We start from the raw sequence: 22533 nt of genomic DNA, 5'->3' as shown, positions 1-22533 counted from the left end.
AAACAGCTATAACTACACAACTGTTCATCCAATTGACCTGATACTTGGCATGTTGTGTCTCTGTCCAATGCTCCAGAAGGCTTTAGAAGGACATTTGCATATTTAAAAAAAACATGGTCGCCATCTGCCAATGACATTTGAGCACCTGTTAGACAGGGTTAACTGAGGCTGATCAAAACATATTGTCTTTTTTCAAGTCTATAAATGATTGCATATTTTGCTATCATTTGCTATATTTTGATTGATCTCCTTATGCTAAGCAACATTGCCTCAAGGACCACTTCTCTCATCCTTCATTAATTATTTTTAATTATGTTTAAAAACATACTTTTGCAAACTAGTCCTAGGTTTTTCATCCATTTAGAACTAACTCAGTTCAGAAATGTTCGCTGGATAGTGCTTATCAATAATTATCAATAAAACATTTGTAATCACTATTCAAAGGGTAGCCAAAGTGTTCAAAGTAGGTGGGTCACTTGTATGCATGGCAATGCATAGCTTGGCCAATTGGTGGCACTGAACAAACAAACAAACAATAAAAATGGCTAACCGTTCATCCAATCGACTTGATACTTGGCACGCAGTGTATCTGTCTAATGTGCCATAAGAGTTCATGAGGATATTTGTGTATTTTAAAAAACATAGCCACCATATGGCAATTACCTGTGAGCACCTGTTAGACAACCAGAGGCATATTACAACGAAACTTGGTGGGCATGTTCCTAATGTCATTTCCTTATGACCTTCAGTACCTCATTTGCTTGAACCCCTCTAATCGCTGCTTGCAGCTATACTTATTATTATTACTTTCTGTTCTATGTACTATAGTAGATCAACCTTGGGAACTATGAGAGTATTATACCTGTATGTGAAATGCTACAGTATTACATCGTCTTTATAAAAAAAGAAACATAAAATCTCATGAAGTAAAGATTTTTTAAATAATAACTCCATTTCAGTTTCTAGACTTCAATCTGTTCATAGACTTAACTCAAATAGAGATACTTTTAATAGAAATATCAAATATAATAAAAATCCAATACAAACTTTTAATCAGTTCTCAAGCATACCATATGTTACTATGACAATGGTTAGGATTTGGCTCCTATTTAGACATCACTATTGCATTTGCCTTTGAACTGCTAAATCGTTAACGTCACTCATTTAAACATTTACAAATAATTTCACCTCAACAAATCATTTCTGGGGTTCATTACCAAGAGCTTGTTGAACTGAAAGATCGGTTGAAGATTAGAGCAACATGAATACTTCTCATGCCCCTTGAATGTAACCATGGCAACAACAGTAAAATAATGCTTGTATCTTAGGTGTGTTTGGTGGATTAGAAGTTAGAGAGATGAAATAAATAAAATATGTTGCTATTTTTACATCTTTCAAATATGTAGGAGTAACGGATATACAGGCACCTCTGGTAAATTATCCATACAGCTCAGGATCATTTTTTATTTACAATTATAACCAGGAAAGTTTTCAGGAGATTACCAACCATCGTAAAATCGCCAGTGTTGGCATACATAAATTCTATTAAAACAATACTGTGTCATGATAGGGGAAAAAAACCCTGGATAGTGTCAGAGACATGATGGAGATTAATTACATCTAAAGGATCCGCTTCTATGTTCTTCCATATATATATATATATATATATATATATATATATATATATATATATATATATATATATATATATACATACACACAGTGAGGAAAATAAGTATTTGAACACCCTGCTATTTTGCCAGTTCTCCCACTTAGAAATCATGGAGGGGTCTGAAATTGTCATCGTAGGTGCATGTCAACTGTGAGAGACATAATCTAAAAATAAAATCCAGAAATCACAATGTATGATTTTTAACTATTTATTTGTATGATACAGCTGCAAATAAGTATTTGAACACCTGAGAAAGTCAATGTTAATATTTGGTACAGTAGCCTTTGTTTGCAATTACAGAGGTCAAACGTTTCCTGTAGTTTTCACCAGGTTTGCACACACTGCAGGAGGATTTTGGCCACTCCTCCACACAGATCTTCTCTAGATCAGTCAGGTTTCTGGCCTGTCGCTGAGAAACACGGAGTTTGAGCTCCCTCCAAAGATTCTCTATTGGGTTTAGGTCTGGAGACTGGCTAGGCCACGCCAGAACCTTGATATGCTTCTTACAGAGCCACTCCTTGGTTATCCTGGCTGTGTGCTTGGTCATTGTCATGTTGGAAGACCCAGCCTCGACCCATCTTCAATGCTCTAACTGAGGGAAGGAGGTTGTTCCCAAAATCTCAATACATGGCCCCGGTCATCCTCTCCTTAATACAGTGCAGTCGCCCTGTCCCATGTGCAGAAAAACATCACCATGCTTCACAGTAGGAATGGAGTTCCTGGGATGGTACTCATCATTCTTCTTCCTCCAAACACATTTAGTGGAATTATGACCCAAAAGTTCTATTTTGGTCTCATCTGACCACATGACTTTCTCCCATGACTCCTTTGGATCATCCAAATGGTCATTGGCAAACTTAAGACGTGCCTGGACATGTGCTGGTTTAAGCAGGGGAACCTTCGTGCCATGCATGATTTCAAACCATGACGTCTTAGTGTATTACCAACAGTAACCTTGGAAACGGTGGTCCCAGCTCTTTTCAGGTCATTGACCAGCTCCTCCCGTGTAGTTCTGGGCTGATTTCTCACCTTCCTTAGAATCATTGAGCCCCCACGAGGTGAGATCTTGCATGGAGCCCCAGTCCGAAAAGGGGATTGACAGTCATGTTTAGCTTCTTCCATTTTCTAATGATTGCTCCAACAGTGGACCTTTTTTTCACCAAGCTGCTTGGCAATTTCCCCGTAGCCCTTTCCAGCCTTGTGGAGGTGTACAATTTTGTCTCTAGTGTCTTTGGACAGCCCTTTGGTCTTGGTCATGTTAGTAGTTGGATTCCTACTGATTGTATGGAGTGGACAGGTGTCTTTATGCAGCTAACGACCTCAAACAGGTGCATCTAATTTAGGATAATTAATGTAGTGGAGGTGGACATTTTAAAGGCAGACTAACAGGTCAGAATTCTAGCTGATAGACAGGTGTTCAAACACTTATTTGCAGCTGTATCATACAAATAAATAGTTTAAAAATCATATATTGTGATTTCTGGATTTTTTTTAGATTATGTCTCTCACAGTGGACATGCACCTCGATGACAATTTCAGAACCCTCCATGATTTCTAAGTGGGAGAACTTGCAAAATAGCAGGGTGTTCAAATACTTATTTTCCTCACTGTATGTATATATATATATATATATATATATATATATGTATGTATATATGTGTGTGTGTATATGTGTGTGTGTATATATATATATATATATATATATATATATATATATATATATATATTCTCCTACTGTTTCTTAGCATTTACACTGGACACAGGGTCACCCAAGGTGGTGTACATGCATTTTTGGTGTCCAGACATTATGCCCTTTTCCTCTTCTATTCTTTGCAACTTAACATTACAATAGAATTGGTTCTTTATGTCACTGACATTACATTTATTCATTTTGTGTGTGTGTCCAGTGAGTTTTAAAATGAATAAGTAGCTTAAATTCTGATCATTTGGTCTAAAACATTCTCTTAGAGACCAGAGGATTTCTTAACAAAATTTATTTTGTTTGCGTACAAACCACCTGGCATCACTATTATTAATATTTATTAATCGGCTGCTGATCCCCCACTGAAAATGTTCCTAGAGCGAGCTTGGAGCAGTGTGATTCCTGCCCCAATGGTCCTCTATAAATATTTTTATTAGTTTGCATCTATGACCACTAGGTCTAGTAAGAACACTTTATAGGGAAAATGGGGCAGTTTATACCAATATGTATATGGATGAGCTGCTACTGACACTAATATACTGTACTTGTGTAGACATCCAGTTTACTTTGCCAAGAGTCTTGTGCCAAAATATTTTTTGCAGTTCAGTACAAAATACTTGGAGTGAAGTACATGAGTGAGATGTTTGCCAGGTGCCATTCAAGATAAAGAGAAACTTTTAAGCAAAGACATTTTCCTTGTGTGTTTTCTAAATATCAAGGATAACGTCTAAAAAGCAATAATAATTATCAACTTTAATCACACAATTATCACAACAGTAGCGTTAAGTGCTATGAATAAAATGACATACAATATTTTAAAACATATAAAGAAGAAGAGCAAAATTCAAACCCGGAACTGTCTGAAGTCGGAAAAGGTCCTGTTGAAGGTTTTTGCATGAGCCATGAGCAGCTCCTGAATGATGTTTTCTTGTTCTTGCGTGAGCACGGTAGGTTCCTCGGTCAACCTTTTCTTTCGGATAATCATCCTCCGTTTCTCCACAGCCTCATCTGACATTATCACTAACACACACAAGCGCACACACATACACACACACACACACACACACACACACACACACACACACACACACACACACACACACAGACACACACACACACAGACACACACAGACACACGCACACATATATATATATATATATATATATATATATATATATATATATGCAGATAATCATCTTCAACAATGACATAAGTATAAGTGTTGTATAAAGTGTCCTTTTTTTTAAAAAAGTGTTGAGGTATAGAGATATAAAACTTAAAGATCTTCAAATGTACTATGGAGAGAGAAATTCCAGCAAATAAATGCAGAGGTTCCAAGGACATCACACTCACGTTCCTTCAGCATGCCGATGGAAAGACATTTCTGTAGCCGGCAGGACTGGCACTGACGTCGATTGCTCTTGGTGATGATGCATTTGTTCTGAAACGCGCAGCGGAAATTAGGTGTACCCTTCATGGCACGTCTGTAACACAGCAACATACCGAGACGAGAGTGTGAGCACATATAGTTAACACAATAAACAGTACTGAGTGTATATCCTACACACTGCAAAACCAACATTATCACTACAGATTGAATTATGACATACGATAAGCACTGAAAAACACTACAGACTCTGAATGCTAAAGACTGCAGAACTGACATACTGTGCCCATTAAAGGCAATTTGCACTACAGATCGACATACAGTAAACACCTCATCTCCTTCTTCTTACTGTTTGCCACAGCGGATCATCCGTCTCCATACCGTCCTGTCCTCTACATCTGCCTCTTTCAAACCAATCACTTGCATGTCTTTTCTCACCACATCCATAAACCTCCTTCTTGGCATTCCTCTTTTACTCCTGCCTGGTGGTTTCATCCTCAACATTCGTCTACATACATATGGACATGACCAAATCATCTCAATCACACCTCTGTCACTTTGTCTCCAAAACGTCCTACCTGCATGGTCCTTGTAGTAAACTTATTTTTACCGTAATTTCCGGACTATAAAGCGCACCCATATATCAGCCGCACCCACTGAATTTGACAAAGATTTTTATTTTGAACATGAATAAGCCGCACCTGTCTGTGTGTCCTTCAGTGTGTGTCTACACTGAAACTAATAAACTTTAGTTTTAACGAAAGCTTAACGAAATACAGTGTCTGTAACACGGTGTAACGGGTGAAATATGTTGTGGCTCCTTTAAGAGCAGAGCGGCATTTTGGGAATGGTCTGCTGCCGCATTTTTGAGGTATTACTGCATGTGTGCAAGGTCGAGGAATATGTCCTTATTATTTTCTAATGCTCAGTTCTAAGTTTCTTTGACTAACCCGTAACGCTGTTGCCAAGAAAAATAAAAAAGCACGAGTTTTGGAAACCTGTCTGTGCTTATATGATTTCTGTTGCAACTGGAGTTAGTGAGTGAGCAGCGGGTCAAACGTCAGAGGAACCTCATCCATATTCATTCCATAATTCAGTGGGAGCGCGTCTGATTTAATATAAAGAGTTTAATTGGGTTACCTGAACCCATTCCGCAATTTCATTGACAATTTCATTCATTAATGTTACGGGGCTCAGTTTTTTGGATTGAAGATTGTGAAACCCAGGAAAAATCCATAAATTAGCCGCTTTGTTGTTTAAGCCGCGGGGCTCAAAGCATGGGAAAAAAGTAACGGCTTATAGTCCGGAAAACATGGTAATTCAGTTCATTGTTGTCACTCCCAATGAAAATTGCAGCATCTTCAGCTCTGCTACCTTCAGCTCTACCTCCTGTCTTTTAGTCAATACCACTGTCTCTAAACCATACATCACAGGTCTCACTGCAGTCCTATAAACTTTCCCTTTCACTCTTGCAAATACACTTCTACATACAGTAGCAACAGCAAAGAATATAAACTCTTCAAAAAGTCACCACTACAGACTATGAACATTACTAAATGTCAATAAACATCAATAAATATTACATATTGTGGAATGCAAAATTGTTCAACCAGTTGTCATAATCTTTCAAGCGTAAATGTCTATGAAACTTTTTTGGTAAATGTGTCCTGAATTGATTTGAATGTCACTGCTGAAGGCAAGAGTACAGCATCAAAATCAACCCATTATCAACCCTAAAACAAGTCAAAGGTGAATCTGTGAACGTTCCATTGGCCACCGTATACAGACAAAGCAAAACAGAATTACAATTTCTGAAAATGGATGAACAACCAAGAAACGAACGAACACTAGTACAGTACAGTAAAAGTGTAAATCCTGTCTGGTTTCTTGCAATTAATATAAATCAAATATGCAATCAAATAAATACATTTGTGCTGTCGAAATTCCCCCAGCACAATCCTCCACTGAAACCATGCGCTGTCCAATTGACAACATGACTAAACATTCTGAAGGACGTGTTTGTGAACAGTTACAAAAGGACTTTCATTCTGGTGGCACTGAGATGTTCATTGACACAAATATCTACTTTTGAAAGATGAACTAAGGATTTTGAAAAAAGTACAGGCTTTTGCAAGAAATCCAATCTGTTGCGCCGTTTGTACACATTGTTTTAAGAAATGCACTTACTGGTTTGCAAATATTAAGAATGATTCAAGAAATGCTCTAAAGCAACTGAAAAAACTGCAAAAACTAGAGACTGCGAACAAAATTTATTTCTCAAGGTTCTTTCATGCCAGAGTTAACTTGCGATGCTTGCTGTTAGTTATTCAGTCATTATACGGTGGATAGCTGTCTGATGTCACCAGAAAGAAATCATTTTTTTCTTTTTGAGTCTAGTTCTTTTTGACGTTAAATCCTTGAGTCATTTCAAAGACCTTTTCCTCACCACTAACACCTCTGGCTTGCTCATTAGGATAATTAAATAATTATCAGCATAGTAAATTTGTCAGCAGGGGGGCAGAATACAGCTGGAAAAGGCTGGAGGCCCTGATGGTATTAGCCCCAGGATCCTAAAGTCTTGTGCTGCTCAGCTGTCTGGTATCCTGTAATACATCTTAAACCTGAGTCTGATGCAGGAAAAATACCAGTGCTATGGAAAACATCCTATGTAGTACCGGTACCTAAGAAGGTTATCCCTTCTGGCCTCAATGACTTCAGACCCGTCCCACTGACATCACATGTCAGGAAGTTGTAGGAGCACCTACATTTGGCATATCTAGGACCACTGGTTAAACCTTCTCCGCACCCACTACAATTTGCATACCAGCCTCATGTGGGCTTGGATGATGCGGTCATTAACCTGTTGTAGTGTGCTCACTCTTTCTTGGATGGGTGTAGTGGTATTGTGAGGATCATGTTTCTATTTCCCCCATGGCTTTAATAAAATACAACCATTTCTACTGAGTGAGAAACTGCTTAGGACGGGTGTCAGCACATCCATTGTGTCCTGGATAGCTGACTCTCTGTTAAATAGGTCCCAGTTTGTAAGGTTGTGGAATTCCCTGCCTGATGTGGTGGTCAGTAACACATGAGCACCTCAGAGGACTGTCCTTTCTCCATTCCTGTTAACTCTGTACACCTCAGATTTCCAATACAACTCAGTCCTGCCACCTGCAGAAGTTCTCTGATCACTAGTATTAGGGATGGACAGGAGTCGGAGTACAAATAACTTCTGGACAGCTTTGTGGAGTGGTGCACCAGGAACCATCTGCTCCCAAACATTGTGAAAACCAAGAAGATGGCAGTGGACTTTAAGAAGGGTAAAACTGTGATTAAACCCGTTACCACCATGGGTGAGGAGGTTGGATTTGTGGACAAGACTGATTCAGCTTTGCTGTCATGAAGAACAGCTCAAGAAATCATTCCTACCGTATGCCATTACACTGTACAATGACTCACTCGATGTGGATGGTAATAGCAATTATATACATATCCCATTATATACTCTCACTTTACACACACATACATACACTGACAATTTGCACATTTAATTATTTTTCTTTTCTTTCTTTTTGCCCGTTGCACTCTGTTTTTTTATGTAGCATCATCTTCCAATATTGTATTTATTTATACAGTGGAACCCCGTTGTACGAGCATAATTCGTTCTGGAAAATTGCTCGCAGGTCCATTTGCTCATACGTTCGAACTGATTTTCCCCATAAGAATGAATGTAAAAGTGATTTAATCCGTTCCAAGATCTCATTCGATCGATTATTTCTGCACTTCAAAAGTAATTATAGCCTATTTTAACAAACAAATACACCGCAAATGACCGTAATGTAAATATAATTTACGCACCACTGGATTACTTCCCAGTTACTGCGAGTACGCGTTTTTGCAAAATAAACTTTGTTCGCTTTGACTTCGGCTTCCGCCTCTGTTTCTCACATAACACTTACTCATGTGATAGTGGTTGATTGCGAGTGTGAGACGCACATCACACTCGTAACCTCCTCGATTTCCATGGCAATACTATTTACTTTCGTTTTCACAGCACCATCACTGATTTACTTGGGTGACATTTTTCAAGATTTCTAGTGAAATAAAAATATAAAACTATAAAAAATTAAGTTTTTGCTGCACTGAACAATGAGAGCGGCCGAGTGATACGTCATTAACTAAGAGAAAACAGTGAACCGGCAGTGTGGGTTTGCTCGTGCCTTCGAAATTTGCTCGTGAAACAGGGTAAAATTTTGCGAGCAAGTTTGCTCGTATCTCCGTTTGCTCGAACTATAGGTTGCTCGTACAACAGGGTTTTACTGTATAAGTTACAATTATTTAATTACATTCTGCTTTTTTCTTTTCTTTTCAAATAAATAAGGATCGAAAAGGTATATCTAAGTCCTAGTCTGATTAAATAAATGGATGAAGGGGCATAGATAGATGGATGAATAAGAAACTCTATGAATGAAGAGTTAAACTGCTAATTGAAATGATGAGCTAGATGGAACTAAATTAAACAGATGGATGTAAAAATAGATACAAGAACCAACCAACCAACAAATTCTCTATGGTTATTTTAACAGCCATTTCCTAACAGCTAATCTAACACATTGTCTCCGATTGAAAAATATTAAAAGCTTTTCCATTAACCTGAAAGGTCAAGCAGACACATGGCCTCTTGGAATCTAATAAGCTCTTTCTTTTATTTTTCTCCATAGAGGCTTTACAGCATTTTATTTCTAATGTACACTTACAGACCATTTCCCCTTTCTCTGCGCAAATAAAGCAAGTCTGATGACGGCTTTAACACAATTCACATTTTGTACAAGCATCACGCAAAAATGAATGCCATGTGCTGCAATGGTGCTATTTGTATACTGGGGTGACATGTAGAGACAAGTGGGTACACACTTCAAATTGTTGGCAAGTAGGTCACAATATAAAAAAAAACTGTGGAAAATTGGACAATGGGTCGGATAGTGAATTTAGATAGCACTGTTCTCGCACTCAAGGTTGCTACACAATAAGAAAACTCTTCCAGAAAAGCTAAAAAAATGAAAGCCTGCACAGCCACACAAGTCTATCACGCTACTGGGCAATGCCATGGAGCACAGACACATCATGTAAAAGAAAGCGGTGTGCCATCCTGAGATCACTGTTAGCTTACACTGTAAGCAAGAAGAAAGAGACATATGATGCATCGTAGTTTAAGATTGGGTCTCTGATTTGCTATACACTTAGCAATGCAGAGTGTACTGTGAACCAGAAACCTAACCAATTGGATGGACAGTTGGATAGATGTTATCCAGAAGAAAATGTTTTTCTTTTCAAGGTTTTATCCTCATGTCATTTTAGAGAGTTTTTCATTTACCTTGCTCATTAGGGAAAATAAACCAATATCTGGACATTGTGGGGAGATGAATAGATTTAAATTATTGAATGAATAAGTGGATGGATGGATGGATGGATGGATGGATGGATGGATGGATGGATGGATGGATGGATGGATGGATGGATGGATGGATGGATGGATAGATAGATAGATAGATAGATAGATAGATAGATAGATAGATAGATAGATAGATAGATAGATAGATAGATTGGATTGGATTGGATTGGATTGGATTGATCAACCAACCAACCTGGAATGATGTGCAGAATGACATGCAACTCACACTTTTATGACGGTTCTACAATTGCTCTCTCAACACAGGTTGAGAGTTTGGGTGTTGTCCTCAACAATACCTTATCTTTTGAAGCTTATATTAACAAGGTCACTCGAGCGGATTACTATCACTTTCGCAATATGAATCGCTTAAACTGTATTAAATTCGAAACCTTACTTTTTGCTTATAAGGCATTACATAACCTGACTCCCTATTCATCTGACCTACTTTAACATATATTCATTGTTGAACCCATAAATCGATGTCTTCATTCTTCTTATTTCTTCCTCGTATGCATTTGGCATCTATGGGACCTCGAGCTTTTAGCTACGCTGCTCCTTATTTGTGGAATCAACTGCCTCTTAATTATTATTATTATGACTACAACTAATCCAACTCACTGCAATATGCTAGAGAGTTTTCTGGAGACAGCTGAACTTCAAAGAGTGCAAATAGAAAATACAAAAAGTCAAAGCTTAATTGTACCTAGATAATATCATAATGTATGCTAATTGTTGCTAGGATGCACTCGATTTGTAATCTGAACTTCTCTAATTATCCATTTCCCACATCCAAAAACAATACAAGGCTACGGAGCACTGCTGTTTGGATCTGAAACTCTCTCCTGTCTGTCATAAGTACCTGGTAATTGCTGTTAAAACATAGTTGCTTCCCAAACAGCAGAAAGCAATTATTGCTGCACAGGGAAGCACTTATCCAATTTTGCCTAAAGAGCTGGCTACCGGTGAAGGTTAAGCAAGCTGCCATTCAGCATTACAAAGGCTTTTGTCTACCTCTAAACAACAATGAGACAGAAAGACACTTTTTATCATTAGGAGACTGAATGGAGGATGAGTATTCAGATCCTGAGCATTTAAGAAGAAAAACACATTATCTAGATACGAATACTCAATACATACACAATGTATACATTCACTCCTATACAGTATAAAGATTAATACCTTCACTTCCACTGGAATGACTACAGTGGATTTGAACTATCGTGATAGCTATCAGGTCAGACGATTTAAATGTTGAACATGGAAAAACGTGGCTTCTGCAGTGGGTTGTATTTCATAAGGTGTTTTCTTCTCACTTATTTTGTAGCCCACTCACATGAACGTGCTGTTAGTTTTATATTATCTTTTTTTGTCCATGTTAAAACAGATAAAATCTACCCTGGGTAGCTTTGCGCTCAAAAACAGGAATGGAAGGCTTAAATTAACAGCATGTTGTCTAGCAGAATGACTTCACATTGCATTTCACGCACATCTCAAAAGCTTACTGAGCACTGAGCATGTGCCTCAAGGCTCGCTACACAGGGTGTAAGGAAGCAAAAAAATTGTTAAAGCTTAATAAGCTGATAAGAACGCATGCAAACCAGAAGCTGTGATAGGATTCGTTTAGACCATATGTTGGCTTTGCTAAGAATGAACAAAAACTGATTCCACAGAGTGAATCACTGTTGTGTAGAAACATATTGCCAATATTACTGTGGCAAAATTAGCCTACTGCAATTAGACTCGTATACACTGCAATGCCGACATGGTTGCAAAGAAACCTGTGCTGTACCAGTGACACTAACGGTATATTTTTACTTGCATGAGTTTTCATAAAAATAGTTGTTTCAGAAGTGATAAAAAAAAAAAAAAGGATTGAGAATCTGTGATTGGTTTCTCTTATTAAACATGGTGGATTGCATATGATTAATATAACTGTTATATTATTGTAATATAAAATATTATTATATATAAATTATAAGATTATAATAGTTAGTCGGTGGCTTGTTATTACAGAATATGGTGTTGCTGCCACACTGCTACTTGGTGATCATTGATTACTCTTTGTGTAGATTTTCACAGTTTTTTCTCTTGGTTTCTGTAGCTTCACCAAATCTCTCGAACATGACAGTAAGTAAATTACCCCTAAATGTGAATGCGAATAATTCTTGTTCCATTTAGGGTGGATTTCTGCTGCAATCCCATTGTTTTCAAGAATTTTAGTCACTCTTGACCTGAAAATCGTACTAATGATTGATTAATACATATTTGCTAAATTTCCTAATTACCACAAGTAAACGTATATATGTTTACTTGTGGTAATTAGTAAAAATATATATATATATATATATATATATATATATATATATATATATAGAGAGAGAGAGAGAGAGAGAGAGAGAGAGAGAGAGAGAGAGAGAGAGAGAGAGCTTGATGTTTTTTCCCCATTATTAACATTATTTAACCTGCAGTATATACAGGGACACACTTTCACTTATAAAGAACATCCTATTCATTTTTATCACCACATAATCTGTGTAAAGCTGCTTTGAGACAATGTTCATTGTTAAAAGAGCTATACAAATAAAAATGAATTGAATTACATTGAATATATCTGATTCCTGACCGATGTTTCATCGGGGCTAAGCACATTTGCACTCAACTGCAATATTGTCAAATTATACCTTCTGCAGGCCTTCACAGCTTGAGGTTCTTGTCTAAAAGCATCCAGCAGCACTATTTCTGCCTCCATATGTTTATAATATGGTCACATTCATGACCACTCTCTGAGGCATTAAGTGCAACCTCTTAAGATGTGCAAGATGAGGTAAGTATAAGAGAGAGAGAGAGAGAGAGAGAAAGAGAGAAAGAGAGAAAGAGAAAAAGAAAGACAGAGACACAAAGGGTGTGCCCACCTGAAGAATCCTTTACAGCCCTCACAGGTCATGGCATTGAAGTGGTATCCTGTAGCTGTATCTCCACACACTTGGCACACTTTGGGCTCGTCATCCTCCTCTGGCTCTTCCCTGGGCCCCTCTTCCACTCCTGAGTCATCCAGATCTCTGCTGCCACAACTCATCCTGTACCCTGACAAACACTATCTGAGAAGAAATAGAGTAGAGACAAAAAGAAAGAGAGATATCCAGGTCAATGAATTGTGTCTAACTGTATGTTCACATTATTCTAATACACACACATACACAGAGAGAGATTTACAGTAAGTGCTCATCATCCACTGCCTCAGGTAGGCATGCAATAAATATATTTAGGTGTGCATCAAAAAATGCGTAAAAAGAGTTGAGCAATAAAAAAAAGAGCTTTTTTTGAACATGAAAAGAATAAAAAAGATGCCTGCCTGAGACAGAGAAATAGAAGAGTACGCAGAGAGTAACAAACGGCTGAACATACCCTGAATGTGTGCTGTTCCCCTCCAAAGTGCTCCACTTAAAGACCTTCCTCTCACTGAGCAGCACGTAATGTCCCTGAGCCAAGCCTAGCCAGCTGAGCATCAGGCGTTGCCTTGGTAGCCACCTGAGACTAACTATCATCAGCGATGGCCAATCCTTCCCCTGCATCGAGTCAGCACATGGTAACACTACGCAGCTACAGTCATTCAGTCACTCTCATACAATCACTTAATAAAGTAATGCTGTTCCAAAAAAACCTTCTCTTCTGAGCTTAAGGACTGCAAAAGCTCGCTACAAAAAATACTCTAAGAGCTTGTATGATTGGGAAACTGCCAAAGACTCTAATGTTTTCATAGACAGAAAACATTCAGTTTCATTGACAGTATACAAATATTATACCATGGAAATCAAATCTGGGGGAATCTCCAAGCTGCTCATCAGTGCACCCTGATTTTATTATGCAATAGAGACACATAAGGAAAGCAAATATTCAGTGTTGGATGAAAAAACAAAGAATGTGTCATAAAACGAAACCTTGACCATAGTGGTCATGACCCAGCAGGAGAATTTTACTAACCATCCGTTATTTATACTTTCATATAGAGTTAATTAGTTGATAACAATAATCCATTATGCTCAGAAATGTAATAGAGTAGGTTTGAAGGTTTATTGTCACATGAACTGAAAACTGTTTTACACCTTATACTAAAATTGCTTTCGGAATCCTCATAGCAACCTCCGACATCTTCTCTACAGGACATAATAAAAACACACAATGCAATGAGGAAAAACAATATATATGCATATATACAGTGTGTGTGTGCAATGTGAACATGAAGACGTGTTTGTGTAAAATCCTGTGGTAGACACACACAAAAAAAAGGTTTTGTTGCTGAAGCCTATGTGTCTATTATTACTCAGACATTCCCATTTAAATAAAAGTGTTTTATAATCTCAATTAAAAATATGGCCTGAATTAAATTTTTTGATTTGATCTGATTATTGATTTTTTTTTATATTTTTGCAATAATCAAATTCGTCATACTTCCCACATGCTATTGTGCTCATCAAGTGATGTTTATTCCGTACACTGGCAAGATTTGGAGCTTTTATTTAAAATAAATATTAAATGCATTTTTCTATAAAAGCACAGTGTATAATATACGGTGAAATAAATATATAGCTTGGTAGCCTGGTGGTAAAGGTAAGCTGCCACTACTGGGCCCCTGAGGAGGGCCCTAAACCCCATAGCTATAACACATTATATAAATGATATAATATATTATTCAATATGTTATATGAATGATATGAATGAGATAAATGTAAGTCAAGGGTGTCTGCTAAATGCCAAGATGTAAATGTATATCTCATTTATAGGTCTGAGCATTTGAGGGTTATGTCCAAGGTCTTAATCATTGAACTAGATTACGAATACCTTGTATTATTCATATGTGTGAAAAGTGAAATATACTAACACAGGAGTCTGTTTGTGTTTGCTTTAAATAAATACTACATTTGTGAAGTAAAATAGTGAAATGTTTTCCCTTAGTTAGTCATGCACATATTAAAAATATGGTGAGGTAGGAATAAGTAGTCCCAACCCCCCCACCCCTCAGGAAAAATGTTTGTTAACACATTTCAACACACAAATGCATACGTTCACACATGCTATTCTCACCATCGTTACCCCACAGCACACTTCCTGTTTTCTAGGGCTGCTTTCTATCATAAAAATGAGCAGAGACCACTGAGACGTAGCACAAATGGCATGGCAGAGCAATGTCAGCCAGAATTGTGTATCAAACCAGGAAAAATAGAGCTAATAAAAATGACAGAGCCATTTAGAGATCATCAGAGATACCGAGGCGCTCTTAATGAAGGAGGAGGATAGGGCTTGCGTTGAGAAATGTAGCTTAAGGCAAAGTGCTTATAATGTCCATGTGTCTATATTAAAATATTATTTAAGCCAATATGAGTTCCTTATTATAGCACAAAAATGTTCATGAGGTTTGATGCATTGCCTATAACAGCAGCACTCGAACTAATGATAAACTGAACAAAATTACAAATGCAACACTATTTTTCATGAGCTGAACTCTGGAGACGGCTTGGGACGGATTATGGTAGAGAAATGAACATTCAATTTATGAGCAACAGCTCTGATGGACATTCTGCAGTCAGCATGCCAATTGCACGCACGCATGTTGGATATACTTTGGAGTAGTCAATGTGCAGCTTCTATAGCAGTACAGATGCAATTACTGACCTCTGAAAATAACTCAACATACAGCCATTATTGTAAAAAAAAAAACTGGCAACAAAAGTGAGTACACCCTAAGTGAACATGTCAAAACTGTGTCCACAGTCTCAATAGTTTGTGTGAGCATTATTGTTATCTAACACTGCCTTAATCACCCTGCACATGGAATTCACCAGAGCTACACTGGTTTTGGCTGGGATCCTCTTCAACTCCTCCATAATGACATCACCGAGCTGCTGGATGTTAGACACATGGCACTTCTCCACCTTCCACTTGAGGATCCCAACAGCTGCCAATAGGGTTCAGGTTTGGAGACATACTTGGCCACTCCATCAGCTTCACCCACAGCAAGGCAGTTGTCATCTTGGTGGTATATTTGGGGTTCTAATTATGTTGGAATACTGCCGTTCAGGCCAGTTTCTGAAGGGATTGCATCATGTTCACAGTACATGTTGGAATCCATGTTTCCCTCAATGAACTGCTGCTTGTATGCAGAGGTGGCAAAAGTACACACATCCATTACTTAAGTAGAAGTACAGATACTCATGTTTTTAAATACTCGGGTAAAAGTTGAAGTACTGATTATACCTTTTTACTTAAGTGAAAGTAAAGAAGTCTTGGCTCTGACATGTACTTAAGTAAAAAGTAGTTATTACTTCTACCCGTTTTAGCTGTTAACTGGACTTCATATTAATATTTGACAGACAGACAGACAGACAGATAGATAGATAGAACTTTATTGTCATTGCATAGTACAGGTACACAGAAAGAAATGCAGTTTGGCATCTACCAGAAGTGCAAAAAGGAGCAATCGTGAAAATAGTGCAGATAAATATGAATCATATTTACAGCATGTGATATATGTAAGCATATGTACAGTAATTAAATATAAAGGCTATAACAGTGCAGAGACGTGTGGACATCATTAAGAGCCTTTGCTATGTTTCCACACGGACAGTTAATGAGGTGATACCGGAGAAAGTTTACCTCTTCAAGTCAAGAAGCTTTTATATATATATATATATATATATATATATATATATATATATATATATATATATATATATATAAAATCATAGACATTTTATAGATTTGAATGATGAATTGTTTTTATTTGTACGATCAATAAACACAGTCATTTAAGTTTGTTTCGCCATTATGAGGGAAAACCCACAAAACGCACCCCAGAGGGTAAATTGTGTAAAACATGGCGGATTTGGTGTTTGATTTGAGACTTTGCGCAGAAATAAAACAAAAGTTTACTGATTAAAAATATATTTCGGTGGAGTTTATTTATTTATATTATATCTAAGTAAAGAAGGGACATCGTGAATAAGTGTAAGTTTTGCTGGAGGTTTTAAATTCGCCTTTTATATTTAGTTATTTATTTATGTATTTATACTTTTTATAAAAATGGTAAAAACAGAAATGCACGCTGAATTGATAGCGTTAATAACATCTAGTGCAGTTTACAATCATTTTAACAGCCAAATATATATATATATATATATATAAATACAAAAACTAATTAAAAATGTTGTTACCTAATGAATGTATCCAGGCTGAAGATCCACATATAGAACACAAGCAGAGAAAAGATGATGATGATCATGAATGTGTCTGTTCTCAGTCATGTTCTCATCACTGACTCCCTCTGTCTCATCCACATTAACCCCAAACTTCTTACTGCCTTCTGCCTGCTGATTCTTATCTTCGTAAAGAGTGAGATTCAGGACTTTATACACCAGCGGATTGAAAAAGATGCGCAGTAACAGGAAATCGGTTGTTCGGCTGAAATCGGCGCAGTGAAAAGAAAAAATATATATTTCACCTAATCAATGGATTACAACTAAAGTAATGTAAGAAGTAAAAAGTACAGATATTTGTGTAAAAATTTAATGAGTAAAAGTAAAAAGTTGTCTGAAAAATAAATAGTGGAGTAAAGTACTGATACCAGAAAAATCTACTTAAGTACAGTAACGAGGTATTTGTACTCCGTTACTTCCCACCTCTTCCCAACATGATGAATAGGACATGTAGCTTTGCATGGGTACATGACTTACAGCTGTTATAATTTAGGGTGTACTCACTTTCGTTGGCAGCTATTTATGTTGAGTTATTTATGTTGAAAAAATAAAACAGCACTGTGGTATAAAGCTTTTGCACATTTTATCACTGCCCAGAGCCTTTACATTTATTTGCTGTACAAAAATATATAGAAATACAGGTATTGTTAGCCAACAGGGTATGGGTGGAAATAGGGCCACTGTTGGCTGAAGGAGGAGAAGGAGAGGAGGAAAACGTCTTCAGAGACAGCAGGGAAAGAAGTGTAGGAGAGTGGAGGTTCGGGTTGGTACTTTAAATGTTGTACTATGACGGGTAAAGGGAGAGAGGTAGCTGATATAATGAAGAGGAGAAAGGTAGATATGTTGTGTGTTCAGGAGTCCAAGTGGAAAGTGAGTAAGGCCAGGAACAATGGAGGTGGCTTTAAACTGTTCTATCATTGTGTGGATGGAATGGTTTTGGAGGTAAGGAAGAAGAAGAAGAGGAGGAGAGTGAAGACTGAAAGAAGAATAAGATGGTGGAAACTGAAGGAGGAAGACTTTAGTATGAGATTCAAGGAAGAAGTCAGACAGGGGGAAAAGAGGAAGGCCAAGGAGCCGATTTATGAATGTGGTGAGGGAAGACATGCCGGTCGTTGGTGTGAAAGAGGCAGATGTAGAGGACATAGTAGTGTGGTGACGGATGATCTGCTGTGGTGACCCCTAACGGGAGATGTCAAAAGAAGAAGACAAAGGTATAATTGACAGCTTCAACAAATTCCATGGCATACAGTGGGAGCTATGCTTAAAATCAATGCAAGCACATAGCCAAACAAGAATAGCACGAGGGGCTTTAAAAATCAATCCTGCACACAATCGATTTCTAAAAACACAGTGCATAGGGGATTTTAATTATTATTATTATTTCACACTATGCTTAATGATCTCAAATAACCCAGATCAGATCGACATTAAATCATGGTCATTTAAAGGAAAAAAAAGCACCAATGATTGGTTTGTATGCTTGTCCAACATTTAGGTACATACATGGAAGCCTTATAAACTATTGTTAATCAACCTTTTCTAACTGGGTTGTCTATGTCGTCCAATAGAACAGTCTGGTAAAAAAAATTTGTGAAATTGGAAATTTGGATTAGGGAGAATCCTAGAAATATTTTGACAACATTTTGAGCAGGTGCTAACATCAATCGAGTGCCACCAGCAAGTCAAATCTGGGCCTAGTTAAAAAGTAGGTTTACAGTCATAATTTTTAAACTGTCTCTTTAATGCACTGCAGTTTCTTGGATTCCTGGAAATGAGACCAACAAAAGTTATCAAAAGAATTTGTTTAAGTGGCACTTTAATGAAATGTACAGAACACACCAAATTAGCCATCATGATTGAATGCATAATACTTGACCTTCAATAAATTGCTGCTCTACATGCTACGCATCTCTGACCTTCTCAACTAATCGTTTGAAATGTGAAAATCACTGTCATCTGAATGTGTATATTTCTTTCATCATGTCCAATGTAATGCATTTAGAAGAAATAACTGCTTCAGTCCATTTCTGCATGTTAACGAGCGTCGAGTTATAGCGGTACGAAGAAAAGTGCCATCTTCCTTTTTATAGGTTAAAAGCTATAATTTAGGTGTTTACAGGGCTTTTAGAACATCATACTGTTCATTAATAATTACTGCTGTGCTGGAAATAGTACATGTTTAAAAAGGAAGAGAATGTCAGCTAATGCATTATAACTTACATTTTTATTGTTAAGAATTTTCCCGGTGGATGTGAATCAATAGTAAAATCCAGACAGGTCAGACTGGGTCATTAATTTTTTCATGAAAGTTTTTTTTAATTTGCACTCTGGATATTGAAAAAAGCATTCAGGTTTTTTTATATTTTGAAAAGCAAGTCAATACAGAACAAATCTTCGTCTAGTTCCAGGAAAAGGTGCTATGGAAAAAAATATCTTGTGATCACACACAAGAAATATTTGTAAATACAAATATTTGTAAAATCTTAACTCATCTACTCTATTTGACATAATTAGGGGCACATAATTAGAAAAACCTGCATTCAAATTTTTTTTTTTTTTACATGTGACATCTATAACACATCACAATCGTGTCCGTTTTTCTTAATGATGTATTCTAAAAACATACACTATACGGACTAGTTAACAGACACCTGACCACAAGATTTATGTGCGCTTCTTTAAAACCCCATTCCACATTTAGTCCCCATTTGCTGGTATAATAAACTCCACTCTTTGTGGTAGATGCACCACTAGGTTGTGAATTTGTTCTCATTCAGACACAAAGGTGTAAAGTCAGGTACTGATGTAGGTGAGGTGAGGAGGCCTGGAGTGCAGTCAGTGTTCCAATTAATCCCAAAGCTGTTCAACAGGGTTAAGGTCAGGGCTCTGTTGCGGGTCATTAAAGATCTTCCACACCAACCCATTAAACATATTTTCATCTCACCTTGTATACAGGGGTTTTGCTGGAACAGGTTTAAGTCTCCTTGTAAAATTGAAGGGAAATTTTTATGTTACCACATCCATAGACATCCAATACAATTGTGTTCCTCCAACTTTGTGGTAACAGTTTGCAGAGGAACCACATATGGCTAAAAAAATGTCAGGTGTCCCAGTACTTTTGTCCACATAATTACAATTATTATTTTTTTTTTAAATGTTTCAGGTTAATTGTCAAAAACTCTGCAACTGCATTGTCCTCAAGAGGTTAACGACAACATATGCAAGTAGACATTTTAATTCTAAAGTCTTTGCTGCATGGTATTTAATTACCCAGTGTGTCATATTTATAATGCTGGAACTGCCCATTTCTTTTGTTAATTCATTCATTAAACCCGAATTGTGTCCAATTTCTGATCAAATTTTCAAAACCACTTTTGCGTGAGCCATTTCTCTTTTGGCATAATAAAATTATAAAGATGAGAAGCTCATTGCAGCTGCTCTCAGATAGAACAATACGCACCCATTTCTGGTACACACAGATGCTTTTTTAATCTCCACACAAACCATAAATAATCAAAGCACCTGTTCAACATTTACAACATGTAATCATAGTGACAGTATATTTCTCTTAACTAGAGCTGCAACTAATGGTTATTTTTATCATTAATCAATCTGACTATTATTTATTTATTTTTTGATTATTCCACTAAATATATAAATCTTTTATTCAATTTTTGGGCATTATAACTATATAAAATCCCCAATTCAGGGTACTATGTGTTAATGTGTACTTAAAAATGCAAAAGCCACATATTGAGTTTAACTGTCTTTAATTTAGACATTTAGATTTTAAAGCTTTAAAGCTGCTTGTTAAGGAGAGCATGGGGGATTTCTCCTTTAAACAAATTCACTCATGCGTGGTTGTTTCTTTCTATTAAAAAAAACATTCATGTATGCAAGGTGAAGCAATTTGTGCAAAACAACATTTGTATTGCATTTTGCAGATGGCAAGTTGACAATCATGCCTAAAATAATCAATATAAAATATAATACAACATGTTTTGACAAAATACACAGATACTTTCTTTGTTTGTGAAGCTATAAGCATCTAGAATATATAATTAATAGAATTTTGTGTAATTAAATGATATATACATAAATTAAAGCCGCAGTAAATCACGTTTGAAAACAGATAAGTTACTGTTGTATTAGACAAATGCTATTAAAAGAGAATGAAGAGAAAAGAGAAACGCAGGCTTGATTTAAAAAAAATAATAAAAACAATATGCATTGGTGTACAAATGCATAAGCATTCGCTAAGAACCAAAACAGTGACTAAAAATATAATCGTTTACTGCTGCTGTTTTTTGCTGCTTTTTAATTTAGTTTTTGTTCGCACCGGTTTAATTGAATCCATCACTCTGTCGCGAGCGAGCTAAATGAGCAACCTAAAGCTCGTGAGTCACGACAGAACAGATCCAGTGTGACTGACCTAAAGTTACTGCTACACAATAGCACTTTATTAAACTACACCATTTTCCATTTTCACATGATGAGGACTATACAGTTTGTATTCACCATGCTGATGTTTCACCTTTATCCATAACACCAGAGTGTTTTTTCTTTCACATGCTCGTACATCACTGTGGTACTTCCTTCCCACACAAGCTCCACTTTGCATAACATCCAGGTGCCTTTTATTGTTGCGTTTAATGCTTCCATGCCTTGCGTTTAATATATAATGCTCCCATGACTTGAGACGCACATTTTTTCCTGCTGCCAGCTGACCCTGTACTGTCCGCCATTTCGCAAGCAGCTGTGTTCTCTTACTGTCACGCTAAACCGTAACTTCAGCAGCCCAACTAATCAATAAAGGCATTAATTGACAACTAATTTTATTATTAATGACAGTGGTACGAGTGCCCTAACATACGAGTTTTTTGAGATACGAGCGGTCACTCGTCGATTTATTGCTTTGTTACGTGAGCAAAAATTTGAGGTACGAGCTCAAGACGCCTCAGTCAGTATTGCTGATTCGTCTCGATGCACACGAACACAAACAAAGCTTTGAATGTGCGCGTGCTCTAACACGTGGCTGTGACGAATCTCGAGATGAATCAGCAACACTG

The 22533-nt window shown here is 37.0% G+C and overlaps 1 protein-coding gene across 7 annotated transcripts in view; it reads right to left on the bottom strand.

Annotated features, from left to right (window-relative positions):
• nr1i2 (nuclear receptor subfamily 1, group I, member 2) overlaps positions 1–22533 on the bottom strand; it is a 63012-nt gene that overhangs the window by 22400 nt on the left and 18079 nt on the right. For 3 of the 7 annotated variants that reach the window (XM_046845577.1, XM_046845580.1, XM_046845578.1), the window contains 3 exons: positions 13127–13312; positions 4729–4859; positions 4225–4394 (listed from right to left, as the gene is read on the bottom strand). In XM_046845577.1, coding sequence (XP_046701533.1) covers positions 4225–4394; positions 4729–4859; positions 13127–13290 — 465 coding nt within the window. In that variant the 5' untranslated portion in view covers positions 13291–13312. Of the gene's footprint in view, positions 1–4224; positions 4395–4728; positions 4860–13126; positions 13313–13619; positions 13781–22533 lie in introns of all 7 variants that reach the window. The other 4 variants (XM_046845579.1, XM_046845585.1, XM_046845582.1 and 1 more) reach the window with 2 other exon arrangements.

Source organism: Silurus meridionalis, chromosome 3 (assembly GCF_014805685.1).
Source record: "Silurus meridionalis isolate SWU-2019-XX chromosome 3, ASM1480568v1, whole genome shotgun sequence".
NCBI classification, from domain to species: domain Eukaryota; kingdom Metazoa; phylum Chordata; class Actinopteri; order Siluriformes; family Siluridae; genus Silurus; species Silurus meridionalis.
Note: the sequence above shows the minus strand (reverse complement) of the source record. Positions and strands in the feature narration are given on the sequence as shown.